This window comes from Cucurbita moschata, unplaced genomic scaffold, assembly GCF_002738365.1.
Source record: "Cucurbita moschata cultivar Rifu unplaced genomic scaffold, Cmos_1.0 Cmo_Scf00010, whole genome shotgun sequence".
Classification (NCBI taxonomy): domain Eukaryota; kingdom Viridiplantae; phylum Streptophyta; class Magnoliopsida; order Cucurbitales; family Cucurbitaceae; genus Cucurbita; species Cucurbita moschata.
In genome coordinates this window covers 4,527,319-4,545,019 of record NW_019268526.1, presented here as the reverse complement: position 1 = coordinate 4,545,019, position 17,701 = coordinate 4,527,319, and the positions used below count along the sequence as shown (strand labels likewise).

General features: G+C 37.3%; 3 protein-coding genes and 1 long non-coding RNA gene across 7 annotated transcripts in view; all 4 read right to left on the bottom strand.

The window, feature by feature from the left end:
- Nucleotides 1–35: 35 nt before the first annotated feature.
- LOC111448817 lies at nucleotides 36–3,605 on the bottom strand. 2 transcript variants are annotated; one of them, XR_002711482.1, is made up of 5 exons: nucleotides 3,308–3,605; nucleotides 2,512–2,601; nucleotides 1,647–1,767; nucleotides 919–1,031; nucleotides 36–131 (listed from the first exon to the last, which is right to left on the bottom strand). It is a non-coding gene; the product is annotated as an uncharacterized LOC111448817 (long non-coding RNA). The 2 variants fall into 2 exon arrangements; XR_002711481.1 differs by lacking the exon at nucleotides 36–131 and having other exon boundaries at nucleotides 918–1,031.
- Nucleotides 3,606–5,461: 1,856 nt separating this feature from the next.
- On the bottom strand, nucleotides 5,462–7,374 carry LOC111448814 (protein TOO MANY MOUTHS-like). Of its 2 annotated transcripts, XM_023088578.1 has the most exons (2): nucleotides 6,585–7,374; nucleotides 5,462–6,449 (listed from the first exon to the last, which is right to left on the bottom strand). In XM_023088578.1, exons 1-2 carry the CDS (start codon nucleotides 6,874–6,876, stop codon nucleotides 5,479–5,481), a joined length of 1,263 nt encoding a protein of 420 aa, XP_022944346.1. In that variant the 5' UTR covers nucleotides 6,877–7,374; the 3' UTR covers nucleotides 5,462–5,478. The 2 variants fall into 2 exon arrangements, with proteins under 2 accessions (XP_022944346.1, XP_022944345.1); XM_023088577.1 differs by having other exon boundaries at nucleotides 5,462–7,374.
- Nucleotides 7,375–7,596: 222 nt separating this feature from the next.
- Nucleotides 7,597–12,237, bottom strand: LOC111448810 (protein MAIN-LIKE 2-like). Of its 2 annotated transcripts, XM_023088574.1 has the most exons (8): nucleotides 12,130–12,237; nucleotides 10,683–10,798; nucleotides 9,943–10,587; nucleotides 9,651–9,818; nucleotides 9,182–9,571; nucleotides 8,250–9,114; nucleotides 8,099–8,167; nucleotides 7,597–7,819 (listed from the first exon to the last, which is right to left on the bottom strand). In XM_023088574.1, the coding sequence occupies exons 2-6, from the start codon at nucleotides 10,788–10,790 to the stop codon at nucleotides 8,341–8,343; spliced, it is 2,085 nt and encodes a 694-aa protein (XP_022944342.1). In that variant the 5' UTR covers nucleotides 10,791–10,798; nucleotides 12,130–12,237; the 3' UTR covers nucleotides 7,597–7,819; nucleotides 8,099–8,167; nucleotides 8,250–8,340. The 2 variants fall into 2 exon arrangements, with proteins under 2 accessions (XP_022944342.1, XP_022944341.1); XM_023088573.1 differs by having other exon boundaries at nucleotides 7,597–8,167.
- An 828-nt stretch (nucleotides 12,238–13,065) lies between these two features.
- Nucleotides 13,066–17,701, bottom strand: part of LOC111448811 (serine/threonine-protein phosphatase 5-like) — an 8,756-nt gene continuing 4,120 nt past the window's right edge. The window contains exons 6-15 of the mRNA XM_023088575.1: nucleotides 16,695–16,892; nucleotides 16,198–16,306; nucleotides 15,988–16,105; nucleotides 15,090–15,237; nucleotides 14,509–14,757; nucleotides 14,095–14,220; nucleotides 13,907–14,007; nucleotides 13,495–13,569; nucleotides 13,201–13,392; nucleotides 13,066–13,160 (exon numbers count right to left, since the gene is read on the bottom strand). Of these exons, the coding sequence (XP_022944343.1) occupies nucleotides 13,336–13,392; nucleotides 13,495–13,569; nucleotides 13,907–14,007; nucleotides 14,095–14,220; nucleotides 14,509–14,757; nucleotides 15,090–15,237; nucleotides 15,988–16,105; nucleotides 16,198–16,306; nucleotides 16,695–16,892 (1,181 nt within the window). The 3' untranslated portion in view covers nucleotides 13,066–13,160; nucleotides 13,201–13,335. The remainder of the gene's footprint in view (nucleotides 13,161–13,200; nucleotides 13,393–13,494; nucleotides 13,570–13,906; nucleotides 14,008–14,094; nucleotides 14,221–14,508; nucleotides 14,758–15,089; nucleotides 15,238–15,987; nucleotides 16,106–16,197; nucleotides 16,307–16,694; nucleotides 16,893–17,701) is intronic.

Genomic DNA, 17,701 nt, shown 5'->3' with positions numbered 1-17,701 from the left:
ATCCATCTTCAATTCGGATTGTAGGCTACAACTCACCTGCACAAAGTTGGAATTGCTAGTAATCGTCAATCTCCATACGGCGTTGAGTTCGTTCTGGGGCCTTGTACACACCGTCTGTCACACTATGAGAGCTTGCCAATTTGATATAAAATCGAAACATATCATAAAATAATTCTTTACAAGTAACTCTGTTTATATTGGGAAAAAAAATCCTTACTAATCAAGTAGTAAAATAAAGCTAATATTTCGAAGAAAAAAGATTTAGAAAAAGTAGTTTAAGTAGCTCAGCGGGTTAGAACAAAAGATTGCACATACGTCAATAGTTCAAATACGCTTCTAAACAAAAGATCCAAAAGACACATAGGCCGAACAAAAAAAAATCAAATCAAACCAATATCAAAGCCAAACAATAGATAAAATTTCAAATTGAATAATAAATGACCGATCTACAATAAGACGTAAATCAAATTTGAACCAAACTTGAGTATGTGATGAATTTAAAGACATTAAAAATAACAATGATAAAGATAAATTATACAAAATTCTCTAAAGTTTTATTTATATAAAAAGTCTAGCATATGAAATAATTAGAATTAGGAAATTGCTTTCTACATACGAAATTTAGGCAAAGAATGTTATATTATGGTACAAGCAAGTCCAACACGTAATTTCCAGACAATAACTTAAAAGACCAAAATCTCAATATTGAAAAATTAATAAGATAATTGGTATTGACAAATATTTCAGAGGAAACCACGGGCCTTGATCAATAAATTCCAAACCATTAGATAATTCATAAAAATTAATTATTGATATTTATTTTCATGTTAATTTTCATATAATGATTCATAAAAATTAATTATTGATATTTATTTTCATGTTAATTTTCATATAATGATTCAATGTTACTATACTCACCCAATGCCACCTACGAGCGACTGTGATTGGCCGATCTTTGTGATGGAAACATGATCAACTTGATAAATCAACGGCCCCGATGAAGCGTTATCCGAATCCCGAGCAGCTATCGTCTAGAAAAAGTGGGGCCTGGTGATAATGGTCTTGGGAGACTCAACAAGGATAATGAAAAGGTAAGTACAGATATGGAAATAGAAATTAGAAATATATTTATATTAAAATTTTGCATATTATTATTTTACAATATCAAACAATTTATAATATAATATATTTATTTATTTTTTATTCTCACAAAAAAAAAAAACTGAATTTATTTATTTATCTTTTTTTTATTTTAAAACTTCAATTCGAATCTTTGTAAGCAAAATAATAAAAATGTTATTTTTCAAAGAAACAATATTTTGCTGAACTCAGTAAATCTAAGTACAAAGAATAGATTAGTGAAAAAAAAAAAACTTTAATTTACGCACTTCAAAAAGTACGCGATATCCATGCCTAAGCTAATATTCAGAGTAATAATTAAGAGTGAAGTGCAATTCAGAGCATGTTTTTCTTCCCTTTCCAGCTCAAAATTGAGATTTTCTTATTGTTTATATGAGATTGGAAGGCCCTATACGCAACAAAGAAAACAAGGTTTTTAAGGGCATGTTTAGAGGGAAGTTGATTAAGGGTAACTATTCAGTTTCAGGGCAAAATTAAGACTTGTTATGTGAGGATTAAGATTGTACCTTTGTTAGTTTGTTTGCTGGCTGATTTTTGAACCAAACGCGATGTAATCTACACTGGTGTCATCTGAAAGGGACCATTGCCCGGTTAAGGGATTGCACACAAATCCAGCCATCTCTTCACCTGAAACAACCAGCCATACATGAATTGGGTGATGCGACAAGAGAAAACAGCGACCGCTGAAGAAGGGTGAAGTAGAAACATAAAAGATATGGATATTTATGCATTAGTCTTACTGAAATAGAGGCGCGTTGGAATATCAGAACCAATTCTTCAGGGGTAAGGAAGCTCAACCATTAGAATTCCCGGGACTGTATGTGGTAAGAAAAATATATATTAGTTTCACTAGATTGAATACCATATCATATCTCGAATCACTGCTCAAGACCATTCTATACATATAATTTTACTCTAGGAATTCTAGGGAGGAATTCTGGTTAGTTAATCCTGTGTAACTGAAAGAACCAGAACCCATCAATAGGAAATCAAGTTTTGAACACTACTATCCTACATAAAATGAATATGAATGAATATGCAAGCAATTGCCTAATTCTTAATTAAAACTATGACTATTCTGTAATAGAATGGTAGTAGTGGTTCTTCCTAAAGAAAACTAAAAAGGTTACATAACTACATGGATTACCAAAATAGAAAGGGTTCAATGTAGAGTCAGTACTCAGCCATCATGATAGTTACTGGAACCAATGTGCCTAAATGATCCGGGATAAGAGGGTGGAGCCCCACGTCGACTAATTAAGGGGTTGATCATGGGTTTATAAGTAAGGAATACATCTCCGTGAGCCTTTTTGGAAAAACTAAAAGCAAAGTGGACAATATTATACCATTATGGAAGGTCTGGTGAACTACTTAAAATGCCGGAAAAGACTGGATCTGATAAGTGAGACTCTCGTAGGATTCAATACATGGAATGGCTTAAACTGCCCTTCAGATTCCCACCTGAAAACCAAAGCTCCCCATTCTTTACAAATTTTACCAGGTGCTTTAATCCTTACTATGGCATGAACTATGATCTAGAATGAAATATATTCAAAGGGCACTGGCCATGAACACGATTAATAGCAAGACGTGGATGATATCAGAGACACGTTCACAAAAACACATATGTTGCAAACTTTGAGAATTCACATATTATCCAGCAACAAATGAGATATTCACACATACCGCCATATAAATAAAATGACTGAAAAGCTATTGTATACTTTTTCTTGCTTCACCAAATTAGAGACTGCAACACACTAAATATCAAAAGAATTCATTCTTATTTATAAGAGGTCTCTGCTTGGATTGGCACTAGATATATGATCCTACATAAGGATTAATAAAGGTTATACATGCCATCTATATAGAACCTTCAAGCCTCGCGATTCGATATGTAGTGATAAAATGTTATGAAAGTTTCGTTGCACAGTCGTGTGTGTGTAAAAGAATCGGACCAGGTGACAAAGGATTGATTTCCAGTAAAATGAAGGAGAGAAACCTAAAAGATCTCCAACCATCTAAATATCATATTCCCTACATTTGCAACAAGAATTAAACCCTATACGCTACCAAATACTTTCAAATTTCTAAATCGCCAACTCTATTTCTTCAACGAAAAGAAATCATCTAAACAATGCATCTATTTAGAGAATTCGAGGATTACTAGGTTTCGGCAATGGCGGAGAATCTGGAAAGCTCGAGTTGATTCACAGACAAGGTAGCCGTAGCTTTTCTGACTATTTTCTCAGGACAATGCGCACTTTGCAGCTCTGCATTTTGAGAAGAACCGTCGGGAGAGAGCGGCGGCAAGGACGCATCAGAGAAGTGCCTGATATGGAACAGACTTCAAGGAGCACGATTTGGATGTAGGTAACAGGAACTCCGATGCCATGGAAAACGGTGGAGCTTAGAGCTGGTCGATGCGGAAAGCCGCGAGCGGGAGAAACTGGAAGGTGAAATTTGGAGGGAAAGGCCCTTACACGTGAAATATTAAGGCCTTACATATTTACATTTTAAAAGCATTTTTAATAAAAAAATAAATCAATTTTACCTCTAAATAACAACACAAATAATATTTAATAGTATTTACATACAACTCCACTGAGCAAAACACACGATTAACTATAAAATTCGAGTCACCGAAAATTTCAGTTATTTTAAACTATTCTTATCATATATTCAAGATTGCTCTTATTCGGACATGGTCTCGGTTAATTTATGTGTTCTTTATTTACTCGGGTGTCACAATTTATTTTCAAACTTTACTGGATCACTACGCTAATTTCTCAACCAAGTCACCAATATCAATGGGGTGAAAATGGCGTTACGAAAGACTTAAGACAAGATTTACTACATGCACTAACTCGTTCGATTACAATAAATTTAAACTTTTATCGAAACTTTAATGAAATAAGATAAATCATATAACCTAACACCAAAGTCGAGATCAAGGTATTAAACTTGTGATTTAGTAAGGTGCCAACATTTCAAATAGTTGGTAGATCGGAAATCTATCCCGACGAACATAAAATGGTTGAATTTTGTTTGAACAGCATTCATCAACAGTCATATTCCATTGCCATGAAAAAAGGGTAAGTTTCCATTCATATTATGTAAAAGTAAAAACAAAGTTCTGCAGTAAAGAGGTAACTTTCAGAAAGTGAAAAACTACAGAGAATAAGAGAGTAATGATACTATGTAACATATTTTTACTTTTTATCACTGTTTGTGAAATGTTAAAGTAAATTTTGTTTTGAGTTTGGTGGGTGCTTTCCAGCTCCTACAAAATTCAAGTGTCCTTTTGGAGTCAGTTTCTTCTGATGGTCTTGTTTCATCAACCTCTACTGTTCCTGTCCCAATGTGCCCCACTTGTTTGCTTTTTCAAATTTTCTAACTCCTCTTTTTCACTCATTTTTCTTGTTTTTTTTGTTTCGTGGTGTAATCGTACAACCTACTGCTAGTAAATACGGTCTGTTTTGGCCTATGACGTATCGTCATCAGCCTCACGGTTTTAAAACATGTGTGCTAGGGAGAAGTTTTCACGCCCTTATAATAAGTGTTTTATTTCTCTCTCCAACCAATGTGAAATCTCACAATCCACTCCCTTGGGAGCCAAGCGTCCTCACTGGCACTCCGCCCGATGTCTGGCTCTAATACCATTTGAAATAGCCCAAGTCTTCCACTAGCAAATATTGTCCATTTTGGCATGTTACGTATCACTGTCAGCGTCATGGTTTTAAAACATGTGTGCTAGGGAGAAGTTTCCACATTCTTATAAGAAGTGTTTTGTTTCCCTCTCCAACCAACGTGGAATCTCACAATCCACCCCTTCGGAGCTAGCGTCCTCACTGGCACATCGCCCTGTATCTGGCTCAAATACCATTTGTAACAGTACAAGCCCACCACTATCAAATATTGTCTATTTTGGCTCGTTATGTATTGTCGTTAGCCTCAGAGTTTTAAAACACATATGTTAGGGAGAAGTTTCCACTCCTTTATAAGAAACGTTATGATCGGATGGCTCTCGTGATAATACAGTGACAAAGTTTGGATCCTTCATTGGGAAAGCTGCAGCCTTGTAAGGGTTTTAAAGAAATCAGCACAGGCCATGTGTGATCAAATGAATGTCAGGAGTTGTCTCGCTTTGCACAAGCGTGTGGAACCATCTTCAATAATGGCACTGAGAACGACATGTTGTTTTGGAATTTTGATAGCAACTCTTATCTCTTTTTCACAATGTCCTTTGGATATTCCAACTTTGACTTGACCCATTTTGAATTTGATTCTTTGGTTTCAAGTTAAATGAAGAAGTCATTTGAAGCAGAATGAATCAATTTAAACAAAAATGAGATCATAATGGAAGATTAAATGATGCAAAAACAAACAAATAACAAAAGCAAAAGGATTACAGAAGCTTGATTTAGCAGTAGATTCGTTCATTGGTTGGATGAATGAGCCATCTTCCTGATTGCTTCCACAGACATTGACACCAATTTTCTGGGCAGTGGGTTCAGAAGGGCTAAAGCAAAGGCCTGGATTGCCACTGAGATCCAAGTTCTTGCCCAGCCTTTTCAAGAAGCTTGAGTTGAAAGGCACAGCGCCTGTGAGGGAGTTTCTGCTGAGATTCAAGTGATATATATGAGAAAGACCACTGAATCCAACAGGGATTTGGCCACTTAAATGATTGTTTTGCAATGATAAAGTGGTCAAGTTTTTCAGGAGTGAAAAACTTGGTGGAATGATGCCAGAATAGCCACAGCTTGCAAGCCTGAGTTCTTGAAGTTTCATTAGTTTACCAACTGCTAATGGCAGAGGAATTTGCATTGGATTATCATCCATGATGAAGTATTGCAAGTTCTGCAGCTTTTCCAATCCTTTTGGGAAGTGCCCACCAAGTTGGTTGCTGCTCAAAGCCAAGAACACCAAGGAATTCACCTTCTCAATAGTATCAGGGATGTTGCCTGTGAGTGAATTGGAGCTCAAGTCAAGTTTTTGAAGCAGACCCAGTTGGCCAATTGAGGTTGGGATTGGTCCAGTGAGTGAATTATAGCTCAAGTCCAGTCCTTCAAGGCTTCTGAGCTTACCCAACTGAATTGGTATGGTGCCTGTGAGCAAATTGTAGCTCAAGTCAAGGTGCAGCAAGGACACCAAGCCGAAAATCTGAGGCGGAATCGTCCCGGAAAGGCAGTTCTGAGACAATGTGAGGATCTTCAAGGACTTAAGGGAAGAAAGTCGAGGTGGGATCGGACCGACAAGCGCCGGGTTGGATCGGAAGCTAAGCTGTTGTAAGGAGGAATTCAAGAAGGCTGTAGGGGAAACAGAGAGAGTGGTGTTGGTGTGAGTGAAACAATTGAAAAAGAAGAGAGAATGAAGAAGAGGGAGATCAAAGATGAATGAAGGGAATGTGGCAGTGGGTTTGCAAGTAGGATTAGGCGAGGTACCAAAGTGAAGCCTCGAGACATGAAGGAGATGACTGTTATTGGGAGCTGATATGCACTCCAAGCCAGGCCATGAGGCGCCTGGCTGACAAGGGTTGGGGTGAGAGAGCCGCCAGTTTTGATCGGAGGACAAGGACTCCATGATCTTGAAAAGAGTCTCAGCTTCAAAGGGAAGCATGGAATTGGGTGCTGCAACATTCATGGCAGCCATGGTTGAGGAGGAGGAAGCAGAGGGAAGTGAAAACAGAGGAAGAAGAAGAAGAAGAAGCAGAGAGTGTGGGAAGAAACAGAGCATTGCTGGGCTGTGGAGTGGAATTTGGGAGAGTGGTCAGTTCAAAGAGGAGTTGTTGGATTGGTTTATGGTATCATTTCGAATGGCTATCTGCGAGGGGGAGGATGTGATTGAAGTGATTCAGATGCTTATTTTGATTGGGAACTTCAAAATAAAACAAAGAGAGGCGCATGTGTTTCAGCTTTTTGGACACATAATATTCCATATATATTCTTGTTTCATCATAAAAACTTCACAAAACACAATTAGAAAAAGCTTAAAATCCTAACGTAATCTCGATTGTTCACGCATTTGTCACAACATTTTTTTAAAAGGCTAAGCGAAGGTTCCAAGTCTCCGAGTCAGCCCGTACTTTTTCAAAAAAATCTGTACCCATAGGCATACGGCCTGACAGTCCTTCCCTTTCCGCTAGGCCAATGGGGCATGTTGAAGATTATTGGGAGTGAGTCGCATTGGTTAATTTCATGGAAGATCATGAGTTTATAAGTGAGCAATACCATCTTCATTGGTATGAGGCCTTTTAGGAAAGCCCAATGCAAAGCCATGAGAGCTTATGCTCAAAGTGGACAATATCATACCATTGTGGAGAGTCGTGATTCTCAACCGACATACGGCCGAGCTAGGAGCTTCATGGGCATTACCCCATTCCACAATCAGAGGTTTGAATCTCCGTTAAAAAATGAGCAGATTTGATACAAAGTAGAAGTACAGAGATGTTTATTTAATAAACAAAAAGGAACCATCCGATTATTCAACCAGATTGGGATGAAGTAAATATCAGTACAATCTAATTAATCAATGAAAAATAAAATAAATACAGGATTCATTTATTGTCCCTCACTGCCCTTCGGAGACCACTCTTGGTAGTATACTCTCTACCCAACAAAAGTTACTGAATGTGAGCTTTGTCTCTTCACCTCCAGTTCCAAATCCAACAAAAAAAACCCTAAACCATCAAAGAAAAAACATGGTCATTCATACAAAAACGACAAGCTGTATGTATGTCCCAAATTTCATCAGCTCATATTCGCAACCACAACTCTAACATCATTTAAAATCGACAGTCTCTACAAGTTAAAAGGTCAAATAACAAATTTAGTCTTTTTAAACTTTAAAATCCGAGTCTATTTAGTATTTTTTAAGTCACAGAGCTTGCAAAGTTCTATAAACATATTAAACACGAACTTATTAGACACTTTCAAAACTTCAGAAATCGAAAACTCACCGGCAGTGGTAGCTAACGATTGTTTCCTTTCGGGCTACCCTACTTGCTTCAAGAACTTCCAAGTGTGCTCTGTTCCAAGGGAAAGTTTGAAATTACTTCCCAATTCAAAATATATAAATAAAAAGCGTAGAATAAAGATTATGTCACTCACCAAATATGAATGACTTATAAAAAAATTTGCATCCCAAAGTCATCAGAGAGCTTCAAATGACTAAGCCTATCATCCATCCAAAATATAGGCTTTAGCCTTGGGCTGCACGTTCATCTGTGTGAGGAGAGCTCTTAATAGAGCCATGGCAAAGCTCAGAATTGTCAATATTGTTAGCTGTCTTCGGAAACTTCAGTAGATTAACGTCCTCGGTCGAATGATAATTGGCTTCCTTAGATGTAGAGAAATGCAGTGGATGGCCAGCATCCATTGCACAACAAATATGAGTATCTACGACTTCGTTTATTGTATCGGATATATGGAGGCCATTAACCTCTTTCGGTGTGTCGCATAGCTTGGCTTCGTCGAGTTTGATATCAGCATGGCTTAACTCAGCCATGTTTCCCCCTGTGGCATTATGGATCATGTCAGGATGGTCAACCCCTATGTTGGGATCACATAACTGCATACTATCATCCTCGTCGACTTCGTCGATAAGCGGTAAATGATCAACCTCCGAGTCCACAGAACATAACTCTCTATTCATGTGGAGTTGTAATTGATCAACCTCAATGGCAGAATCACAAAAATGAGATTGGTTGTCCTCACCAACAGCATTGTATTGCAATTGGTCGTCCTTCCTCGAACGTTTTCCTGTACCTTTCCTTCTGACCTTCTCTTTTCCCCTTGTTCGTTTCCCGAGTTCGATCTCGGGACTGGAGGGCAATATAATTGGACCTCCAATTTGGCCTCTTAAACATTCATGTGCAATATATCTTATCCTTGAAATCAAATCAATTTGTTGCTGATCTAACCCATTGGTTGAGAATGTATCTGCTATGTGTGCAATATCCCTCAACCCAGAATTCTGCTAAAGCTTAAAAAGATTAAAACTAAACAAAATTTGCATAATAACCTTAAAATTATGAACTTACCGTCCTCTGAAACTCAGATGAGAGAGATATAGGCCTCCCAATCAACCTACGAGTAATTTTCAGGTACCATTGCATGTATCCATTCTCATCTACACTATCATCACCATCAACAATCTGGAGTCTACGGTTTCCCCATTCATTAAGCTCAACTTCCATTTTCGCTGATAGGTCAACTCCTCCGTCGACGCCCCGGCTTTTTCTTTCCCACCGTCGTACATCTTCTGGGATCGCCTGAAGCATACCATACTGCCTTACACAACGGTTAGGAAGATGCCTCTCTGCTTTATCAAAGCATATCAACATTGTCTTTGCCCCCCCAAGTATCAGAGAGCTTTTAATATCATCAGGCATTAGGATACTATCCATATTTCTATAAGGTAGCCACTCCACCTAGAAGATAAAGTACAAATGTGGTCACACTCAGCTGAATCTATAATAAGATTAGAAAGAAAGAACATATAGAAATTACATCACAAGGCTTCAGGGAATCCAAAGCCTTTCGGTAAAAAACGACATCACGATTTGCTGTCGGACCGCTTTGTTTGCCCTTCCATCTAAGCACAAACGGAAAGCGATTACGCAATGGATCATGATTTAGCTTTGGACGTCCAATATTAAGGTGAAAATAACTCCAACACTGGAAAGTAAAACAAAAACAACGAGGGCATTTTATTAAAAAAAACAAACAGACAATGCAGCTAAAGAAGATAAACAGATCAAATGATGAGAGTAGGAGATAGGAACCAATAATTTCAAGTAACCTGCAATAAGGTTAAGCAACCGCTGATGGTACTTTGTGATCTTAATGAAGCATTCCCGAGAGCTCTATACAAAAATGCTAAAGCAGCTGCTCCCCAAGCAAACTTCCCACATTGGTCAAAATCCTTAAACAAAGGAAGGTACATGACAGGTACTTTGTTTCCGGTTGTCGTGGAAAATATTGTACTGCCTACAAGGTAAAGAAGGTAAGCACGTGTATGGCGTTCGACGATTTCCATTGGAGCATCTTCGGGGCACCGAGAAAAGAGCTCTTTCAACCAACTAAGCTTAACCATTCCACCACTTGTATAGCCATGATCTGGAGCTCTGCCTAGATACATCTCACACACAGAGTGGCAGGTTGTATATGTTAGACCAATAACAGGGTCTCCATCAATTGCAAGTCCCAGTAAGACAGCAACATCTTTCAGGGTTATAGTCAATTCACCAACGTTCAAGTGGAAGGTATTTGTTTCTCTTCTCCATCTCTCAACCAAAGCAGAGATTAGTGGGTTATCAAGACTAATTGCAGGAATCAATCTTAAGTACCCAAATCCAGCTCTCTCAACCAGTTCAATTTGCTTGGCTGTAAGTGTCCACTGATCAAGCTTGGAAGTGTGCTCATGACACCTAAGTGCACCACGCTCCTGTTCATACATTAGTTTGATCGAACCATTATTTATGATCTTGAACACTAAATTTCAGATGACAATAATAAAGTTCATCTGATTAGAAACTGCACCTGCCCATCCCAAACTGCTGAGGATACATGCTTCTCTTGGTCATATAGAACAGAGCTATCGATCGGCCCAGGATTGGTCCCATAAGGATCCATTAATGATACTTCCATCGCTCCCACTGATCAGAACAGCAAAATGAAAGAAAAACAATCCCATTTAACTTAAATCAAACATCGATAAGTTGGTCATATTTTGTACAAATATGCATGGAACACATTAATGCGCTCGAGTTCTGATCAACTCTATAAAACATATCAAGGAAACTTCACCGTAACCTAAACAAACATGCACAAACATGACCAATCAGGAAGTAACAGACTTTCAGCACACATGATACCCCCAAGCCCACGGCTAACAAATATTATCCTCTTCGATTTTCCTTTCTAGACTTCTCTTTGTGTCTGCTAGGGAGAGGTTTCCACACCCATATAAGGAATGCTTCGTTCTCCTCTCCAACTAATGTGGGATCTCACAGTCCACCCACCTTGGGGGCCAGTGTCTTCGCTGGCACATCGCCCAATGTCTGACTCTTATACCATTTGTAACCGTCCAAGCCCACAGCTAGCAGATATTGTGCTCTTCGGGCTTTCCCTTCCAAGCGTCCCCTCAAGATTTTAAAACGCATTTGCTAGGGAGAGGGTTCCACACTCATATAAGGAATGCTTCGTTCTCCTCTCCAACCAACATGGGATCTCACAATCCACCTCCTGTGAGGGCCAGCGTCCTCACTGGCACATTACTTGGTGTCTAGCTCTGATACCATTTGGAACCGCCCAAGTCTACCACTAGCAAATATTGTCCCCTTCAGGCTTTCCCTTCCGAACTTCCCCTCAAGGTTTTAAAACATGTATGCTCCAACCAACGTGGGATCCATAGAACAGATACTCATGGAATCGCCTGACCTGAACACTGTAAGACGTCAATTCACCATAATTAAAAAGAAAGCAGCAAACAGGACCAATCCTGATTCCTGAGTAAACTTCGTTTCCACATATTTCATCTTCAAAAAGATTCTAATCGACCCACTAAAGATCCCCGAACGTCCGACAGGGAATTAGCATTAAAAAAAAAAAACCAGCATCATCATCCAAGAAAGTTTTGGCCCAACATTCACCAATCTATCACAGATACATAAACGTAAGAAACCCCATTTCATCAGTCATTACTCATTAGTCAAATCTCGATATCCAAATGATAAAAATGAAGGAAAAAAAAAAGAATTGAGTTGGTTGATAATTCATATTTCGGTTTTGGCGCGCGCAGACTTGTTAGTTGAATCGAATAACGCGAAAAAGATGCAACGAAGAAATAGAAAGAAATTAATAGAGAGGGAAAGAAAACCCTAAGAGAATCGTGAGAGAGCGTGATATATAAATGGTGTGAAAAAATTAAAAGGAAAAAAGAAAAGAAAAGAAAAGAAAAGAAAAAAACGGGGGAGGGAGTTGGAACCTGGTGAATGAAGTTAGCCCAAAACGACGACGGAGAAGACGACCTTCGCACCGAATGGATAAAGAGAATAGAACCCCCGAAACGACGAGAGCAACGTCGTAGGATGCTGGATAACGACTGGTAATTTTTTATTTTTTTAATTTCTTTCTAAATTTCTAATTTCCATCTTTTTCTTTTCTTCTTTTACTTCTATATGCTATTTTGAGGTGGGTGTAGCCACGTGGCAGAGTCAGAAGCTTACAACCAATAGATATATAAATTAGCAATATTGATTTTTAACCACCATGTAAAAAGCTGAAGCTAAAAAATTAAATAATTATTGAACAAAACTTTAGAAAATTTCCTCCTAGATTTTTCGTTTATTTTTCACTGTTTCTAAATTGATTATATGCCTTAAAAATAGAAACATTTCTTATGGTGCTTAAATTTAGACAAACTGAAGCTAATTGTATAAATATTTTAATTTAAATTGCCAATATAATAAATTCAACTATCAATTATGTCTAATAAATTCAAATTTTAATTTAAAGACTTATGGTAACAAAATTCAATTTTATTTCTCTTAAATTAAACTTTAACTTAAGGTATTTTGAATATATTAAAAATTTATTGTATATAAAATAAAGTTTAAGGACTTAATAATAGACGTTCTTTAAGGCTCAAGAATCTATCAAACAAACCAGAACTTCTTTTAATTTAACCAAGATTCTACCTTCGTGTAAAATTAAATCAATTAAATAAATGAGCAATGCAAGAATAGAAATCAAACTATGTAACTTTCAAGGGAAGATTGAGTTTTTCCATGAAAAAGAACTCGTTTTGATTTGGAAGGAACCAATCACGAAAGCGATCATGTTTTGGTTGTAGCCATGTTAGGGAAGGATAAGTCCCAAAATTTCCCAAAACTTCACCTTATTCTAAATTATTAGCAATAAAGTACAATAGACAAATTATAAAACATACAATATAATACAAATATGGATTTGATTGGCAGGCAAAATTCGATCAAAACTGGAAATGTGGAGTATTCAAATAATGCGATGGCCAGAAAATGAAGGGAAACTCCAAGCATAATTCATAAGTCAGTGGCAAAATATTTATGTAAGAGAATCAATAGATGGGTAACTGAATTTGCCATTTTGGCATCAGCTTCTTCGGTGATTCCTGTAGAACGTAAAATCTTGGTGTAAAAGCAGTAAACGTTAGCTATTGAAAGAACTGGAAGAAGTTTGCATATGCCATAGGCTTCACGTCAGGATGTGGCTGCAGGACCATAGAAAATCAATGGTTAAATCACAATGGCCTTAAGAAATGCCAAGTCGAGATCGAAAGCTAGGGGAGTAGGAAGAGAAAGGAAAAACTGACCACGGCAGAGAATGTGACAATGTTTGGCTTCATATCGGGTGCTTCGAAACGAATAAAAGCACCTTTGTTGCCCATCTGCCATATGAAGATAGCTTATCAAATTCAAACAAACTATGGACTAAGGTATACTCATATAAAGGCCAAAGACAGCAAGCAGCCTGCCGAGTAAAACAACTTCAAGGGAGTTGCTACGAGAAGGAAAATAGAATTGTCACTTTCTCTTCTGCAGGAAGTAAAAACATTAAAGAAATGCTATGACGGGCACGGTCGTCGAGGAATACTTGCTAGGCTTTTTCCCCCTTGTTGGCTTTAACTTTTAGACTTGTGGTTAACAAGTGGAGTAATAAGTTTGTAGTTTTAAATGTATTCACCTCAATTACAATGTTCATAGATTTTAAAGCGAAGGACTTACTTGATCACAATAGTTTGGAGCAGAAAATACGGTGATGAGTTTACCATCATGCTCGATTTCGTAGCCTTCATCTTTCACCTCATGAGAACGTACGAGTAAGTCTGTGGTTTCAGTATAGGATCCACAAGTTATAAAATGAATTACATACGCAGAGTTTATATGTAGCTAAGCCAAACCATGACAAATACCTAAGTTATTGTCCTGCAAAAATTTTTTTGTTACATCTTCACCAAAGGAAAGACCCACACCACGTTTACTGGGACCTCGTCCGAGATAAGGTTGCGGATCACTCCATAGCAATTCACTCATTAATCCTGTGGAGAAAACGGACAGGGAACCTGGTAATTCACTACTTCAATATGGAAAAGGTAACGATCTCATGTTATAATGCCTTTGCGTTGACTAAAAAATAGTAAAGGTCGTACAAAGGCCCCAACAAAGAAAATGAAGTGCTATCAAGCAATGATGGGACGAACTTACCATTGATGAACAAGCAGAAATCTTATGTTTAAAAACTATGATCATAAGTTCCATCTCAAAGTGACTCAATTTCAAACATAAACGAAAGGAACACATGAAAAGATATAAAAGGATCAACTTACCTTCCTCTGGAGGTTCGCGAAAACGGTTTATTGCCCTTATGTCAGAGAGTTGTACCCCATCATCACTAAAAAGGCCTCCATGAACGACAAAAACCTTCTTGTTCAATACATAAGCCAAGGGCAAACAACAGAATACTTCTGAGAACAGTTCTACAAATGTTTCATTCAGCTTCGTCTTAACCTCGCCTTCAAAACCATACATTTTGTTCATACTCTTGCTCTCATGATTTCCTCTAGAGAGATGTATAGCTGAGTAGGAAAAGGAGGATTTTGATTAGATGGTGGAATTTACTGTCCATCCTTAAAAATGTGAGCATAAACGAAATGTCGGGAAGACTTTTTACAAAATAAAAGCACCAGAAATAGGTTTGATAAACAACTAAGAGTAGATTGTACTGTACTGATCAACTGCCTTCACAACCATTTTCAGACTCAAGGGAAAATGCCACATATATAAAGGAAACAAAACGACCGGTCAAACCTCATAACCATATAATATCTGCTGGAGAAGTGAATATGCGGGGTCCAACTTCAAATACAAAATATAAACTCCTAACCATTTGGAATTCTATTCAATTCACCTGATGGAGACATGCATTTAACTGCGAACAGGGTCAGAATGACCTCCAAGGAAAATGATCCCCTATCCACGAAGTCGCCATTAAACAGATATGGATTATCTTCCGAGGGCAGACCATTCAGCTCAAAAATATTTAAGAGATCGTAAAACTGCAAGCATCAAAAGATGAAAGCGTAAGGGAGACGACGTTTAAAGATACACAGGCACAAGAGTAAAAGAAAAGGTAAATGCCTAGACAATTGTCGGAGTTCATCTTAGAGAAAGAAGAATTAAATATTACTTCAAACCAACTGTTCAAGTACCACATATATGGTAGAGATTACTGCAACACATCATTATCAGGCAACTAAAAGATCACAAATAATTCAGTTTGCAAGAGAGGCAATCTACAAATATATATATATATATATATATATATATATATGTATGTATGTATATAGGAAACAAAAACACCAACACTTCCACTAAAAAATGCCAAAGATGCAAAATACACGGACAGTGAAACGCTCTACAAGCCCCAAAGGAAATTGCAAAGGTGGATCCGACAGGCATAGATTAAGGAGAGCATAATTAGAGAACTCTTTTGGCCTAGTGTGCGCTTGAAAAGACTCTCATTGCACTAATATGTGCTTGGCTGCGGTCAACTGCAGAATGCAAGGAGTACACACAATTCTTTCTAAGTGTCAATGAAACATCTACATATGTATCCATAGGAACCCGAAAGTTTATCGTTATAAGCTCCAAAAATCATTTAAACCATTACGTTGATTATGGAGAACCACCATCTAGGTCAAGGCCCATTAAGAATCAGAACATTGCATCACCTAGGTTGTTTGTGTTCAAAATTGACATCAAACCTAACAATCATATACGCCTTTCTAAAAGAATGTAATACTGACCTGACCATGGATATCGCCACAAACTGTGAGGCGCTTGCCTTCAGGAATTGTTATATCAACTAAAGATGGAAGAGCTTTAAATATTTTTTTTGCTTGCTGAAGAATCTGGAATACATATCTAAAGAAAAATGAATATCAGTAAAATAACTAAGCTCATTACGCATGCTAAATCGAGAAAATATTACCTACTATTGGAGGTGCAACACATACCGCTTGTGTAAGGATTTCTGGTTCTTGAAATCATCCATCATTTTCTTCACAAAACCCAACGTTATGATATCTCCCTCTATTCTTGCTCCAGAATACTGTGGTTCGACATCTACACTTAAGAAAAAAGATGGAACTATGGTCAGTGCCTAAGGAAGAAGGTAACTAATAAATCCTTCATTCATGATGTACTCTCATGAGAAGAATGAATATTAACGAGCACTGAAGAAAAATTAAATGATGCAAATACTAAATATGCCATAATGAGTTAATTCTAGACCTCTTTTGTTGTCTTTTTCCATTCTTCAGATGATAACTTTTTTACAACTTATTATAGGACAGAAACTAAATTGATTAGACCTCATTCCTAGTAGGGAAGAAAAACCCATTAATAGAAAAAACCTAGTTCTCACTACATATGCACTGAAAAGCATCACGGGCAGAATTCTTAGTGCAGTAATTTTCTACTAGTTTTGACAATTTTAAGAGAAAAAAGAAACCTAGAGTCTTTGCATTGATACCGCCTTCACTGCCACCCCACCAACGTGTGCCCATGATTATCAGCACCACCACTGCTATTGCAGCTACTAATGTGGCAACTTTTGCGCTAAGAGTTGAAATTGCGATTGCTGTAGTTGCTACTGCTGCTGCTACTATAGCCATTTGGGTCGGTAATGACGTTGAACTTGAACCTTTCCCTATAATAATGGATTAAAGGTAAAAAGAAATTTTAATCAACAGTGACTAATTACAGAGAGGTTTTGCACTTTAAACGCATATGAAATTCATTTTCTGTCTTGTCCAGGTTATATATTTTCAGTCAGCTAATAGTTTTGAATATAATTTTAAGAGTCCTTAATTTTTATTTTTGTTACAAAACTAACCGTCATTTAGAAAAATTAAGGAACACAAGGGCATACAAAAAAGAAGCCCACAAAAAAACCCCGTCCACGTGGTGGTAGGCTTTCTCAAAACCAACCTTAAAACCCCTCTCTTGATTGTGAATTCTATAGTCCTCAATAACTTCATTAGCAATAAGAATGTGGTCAAACCAGTTACAAACGCGCCTAGAGTTTCAACAAGCATCGTAGGTTAGATTTTCTTAACCTATCTGCCAACACCTTGGCTATGATTTTGTAAACACCTCTCTCTTATAGAACTCGAAAAACACCTTTCACAGTATGTCCCTCAATGATCATGAAAAATAGTTATAATAATAAAGCAAATGGAGTTCAAATATATTTTCCTTTTTATATATTTATACACACACACACACACACCCATATAGAAGGGTAGCAGCTCTGCTAGGATGCAAACTAATAAAATATCTATTAACTGAAAACTTATGGGTAAAAATACTATTTTGGTTCATCTACTTTGAGACTTGTCCCATTTTAGCCCATATACTTTCGAATGTCCAATTTAGTCCTCATACTTTCAATAAATCTTAAACTTAGTGGTTGTGCTATTTTTTGTTTTTAAAAAAAAAAAAAAAAAAAAAAAAAAA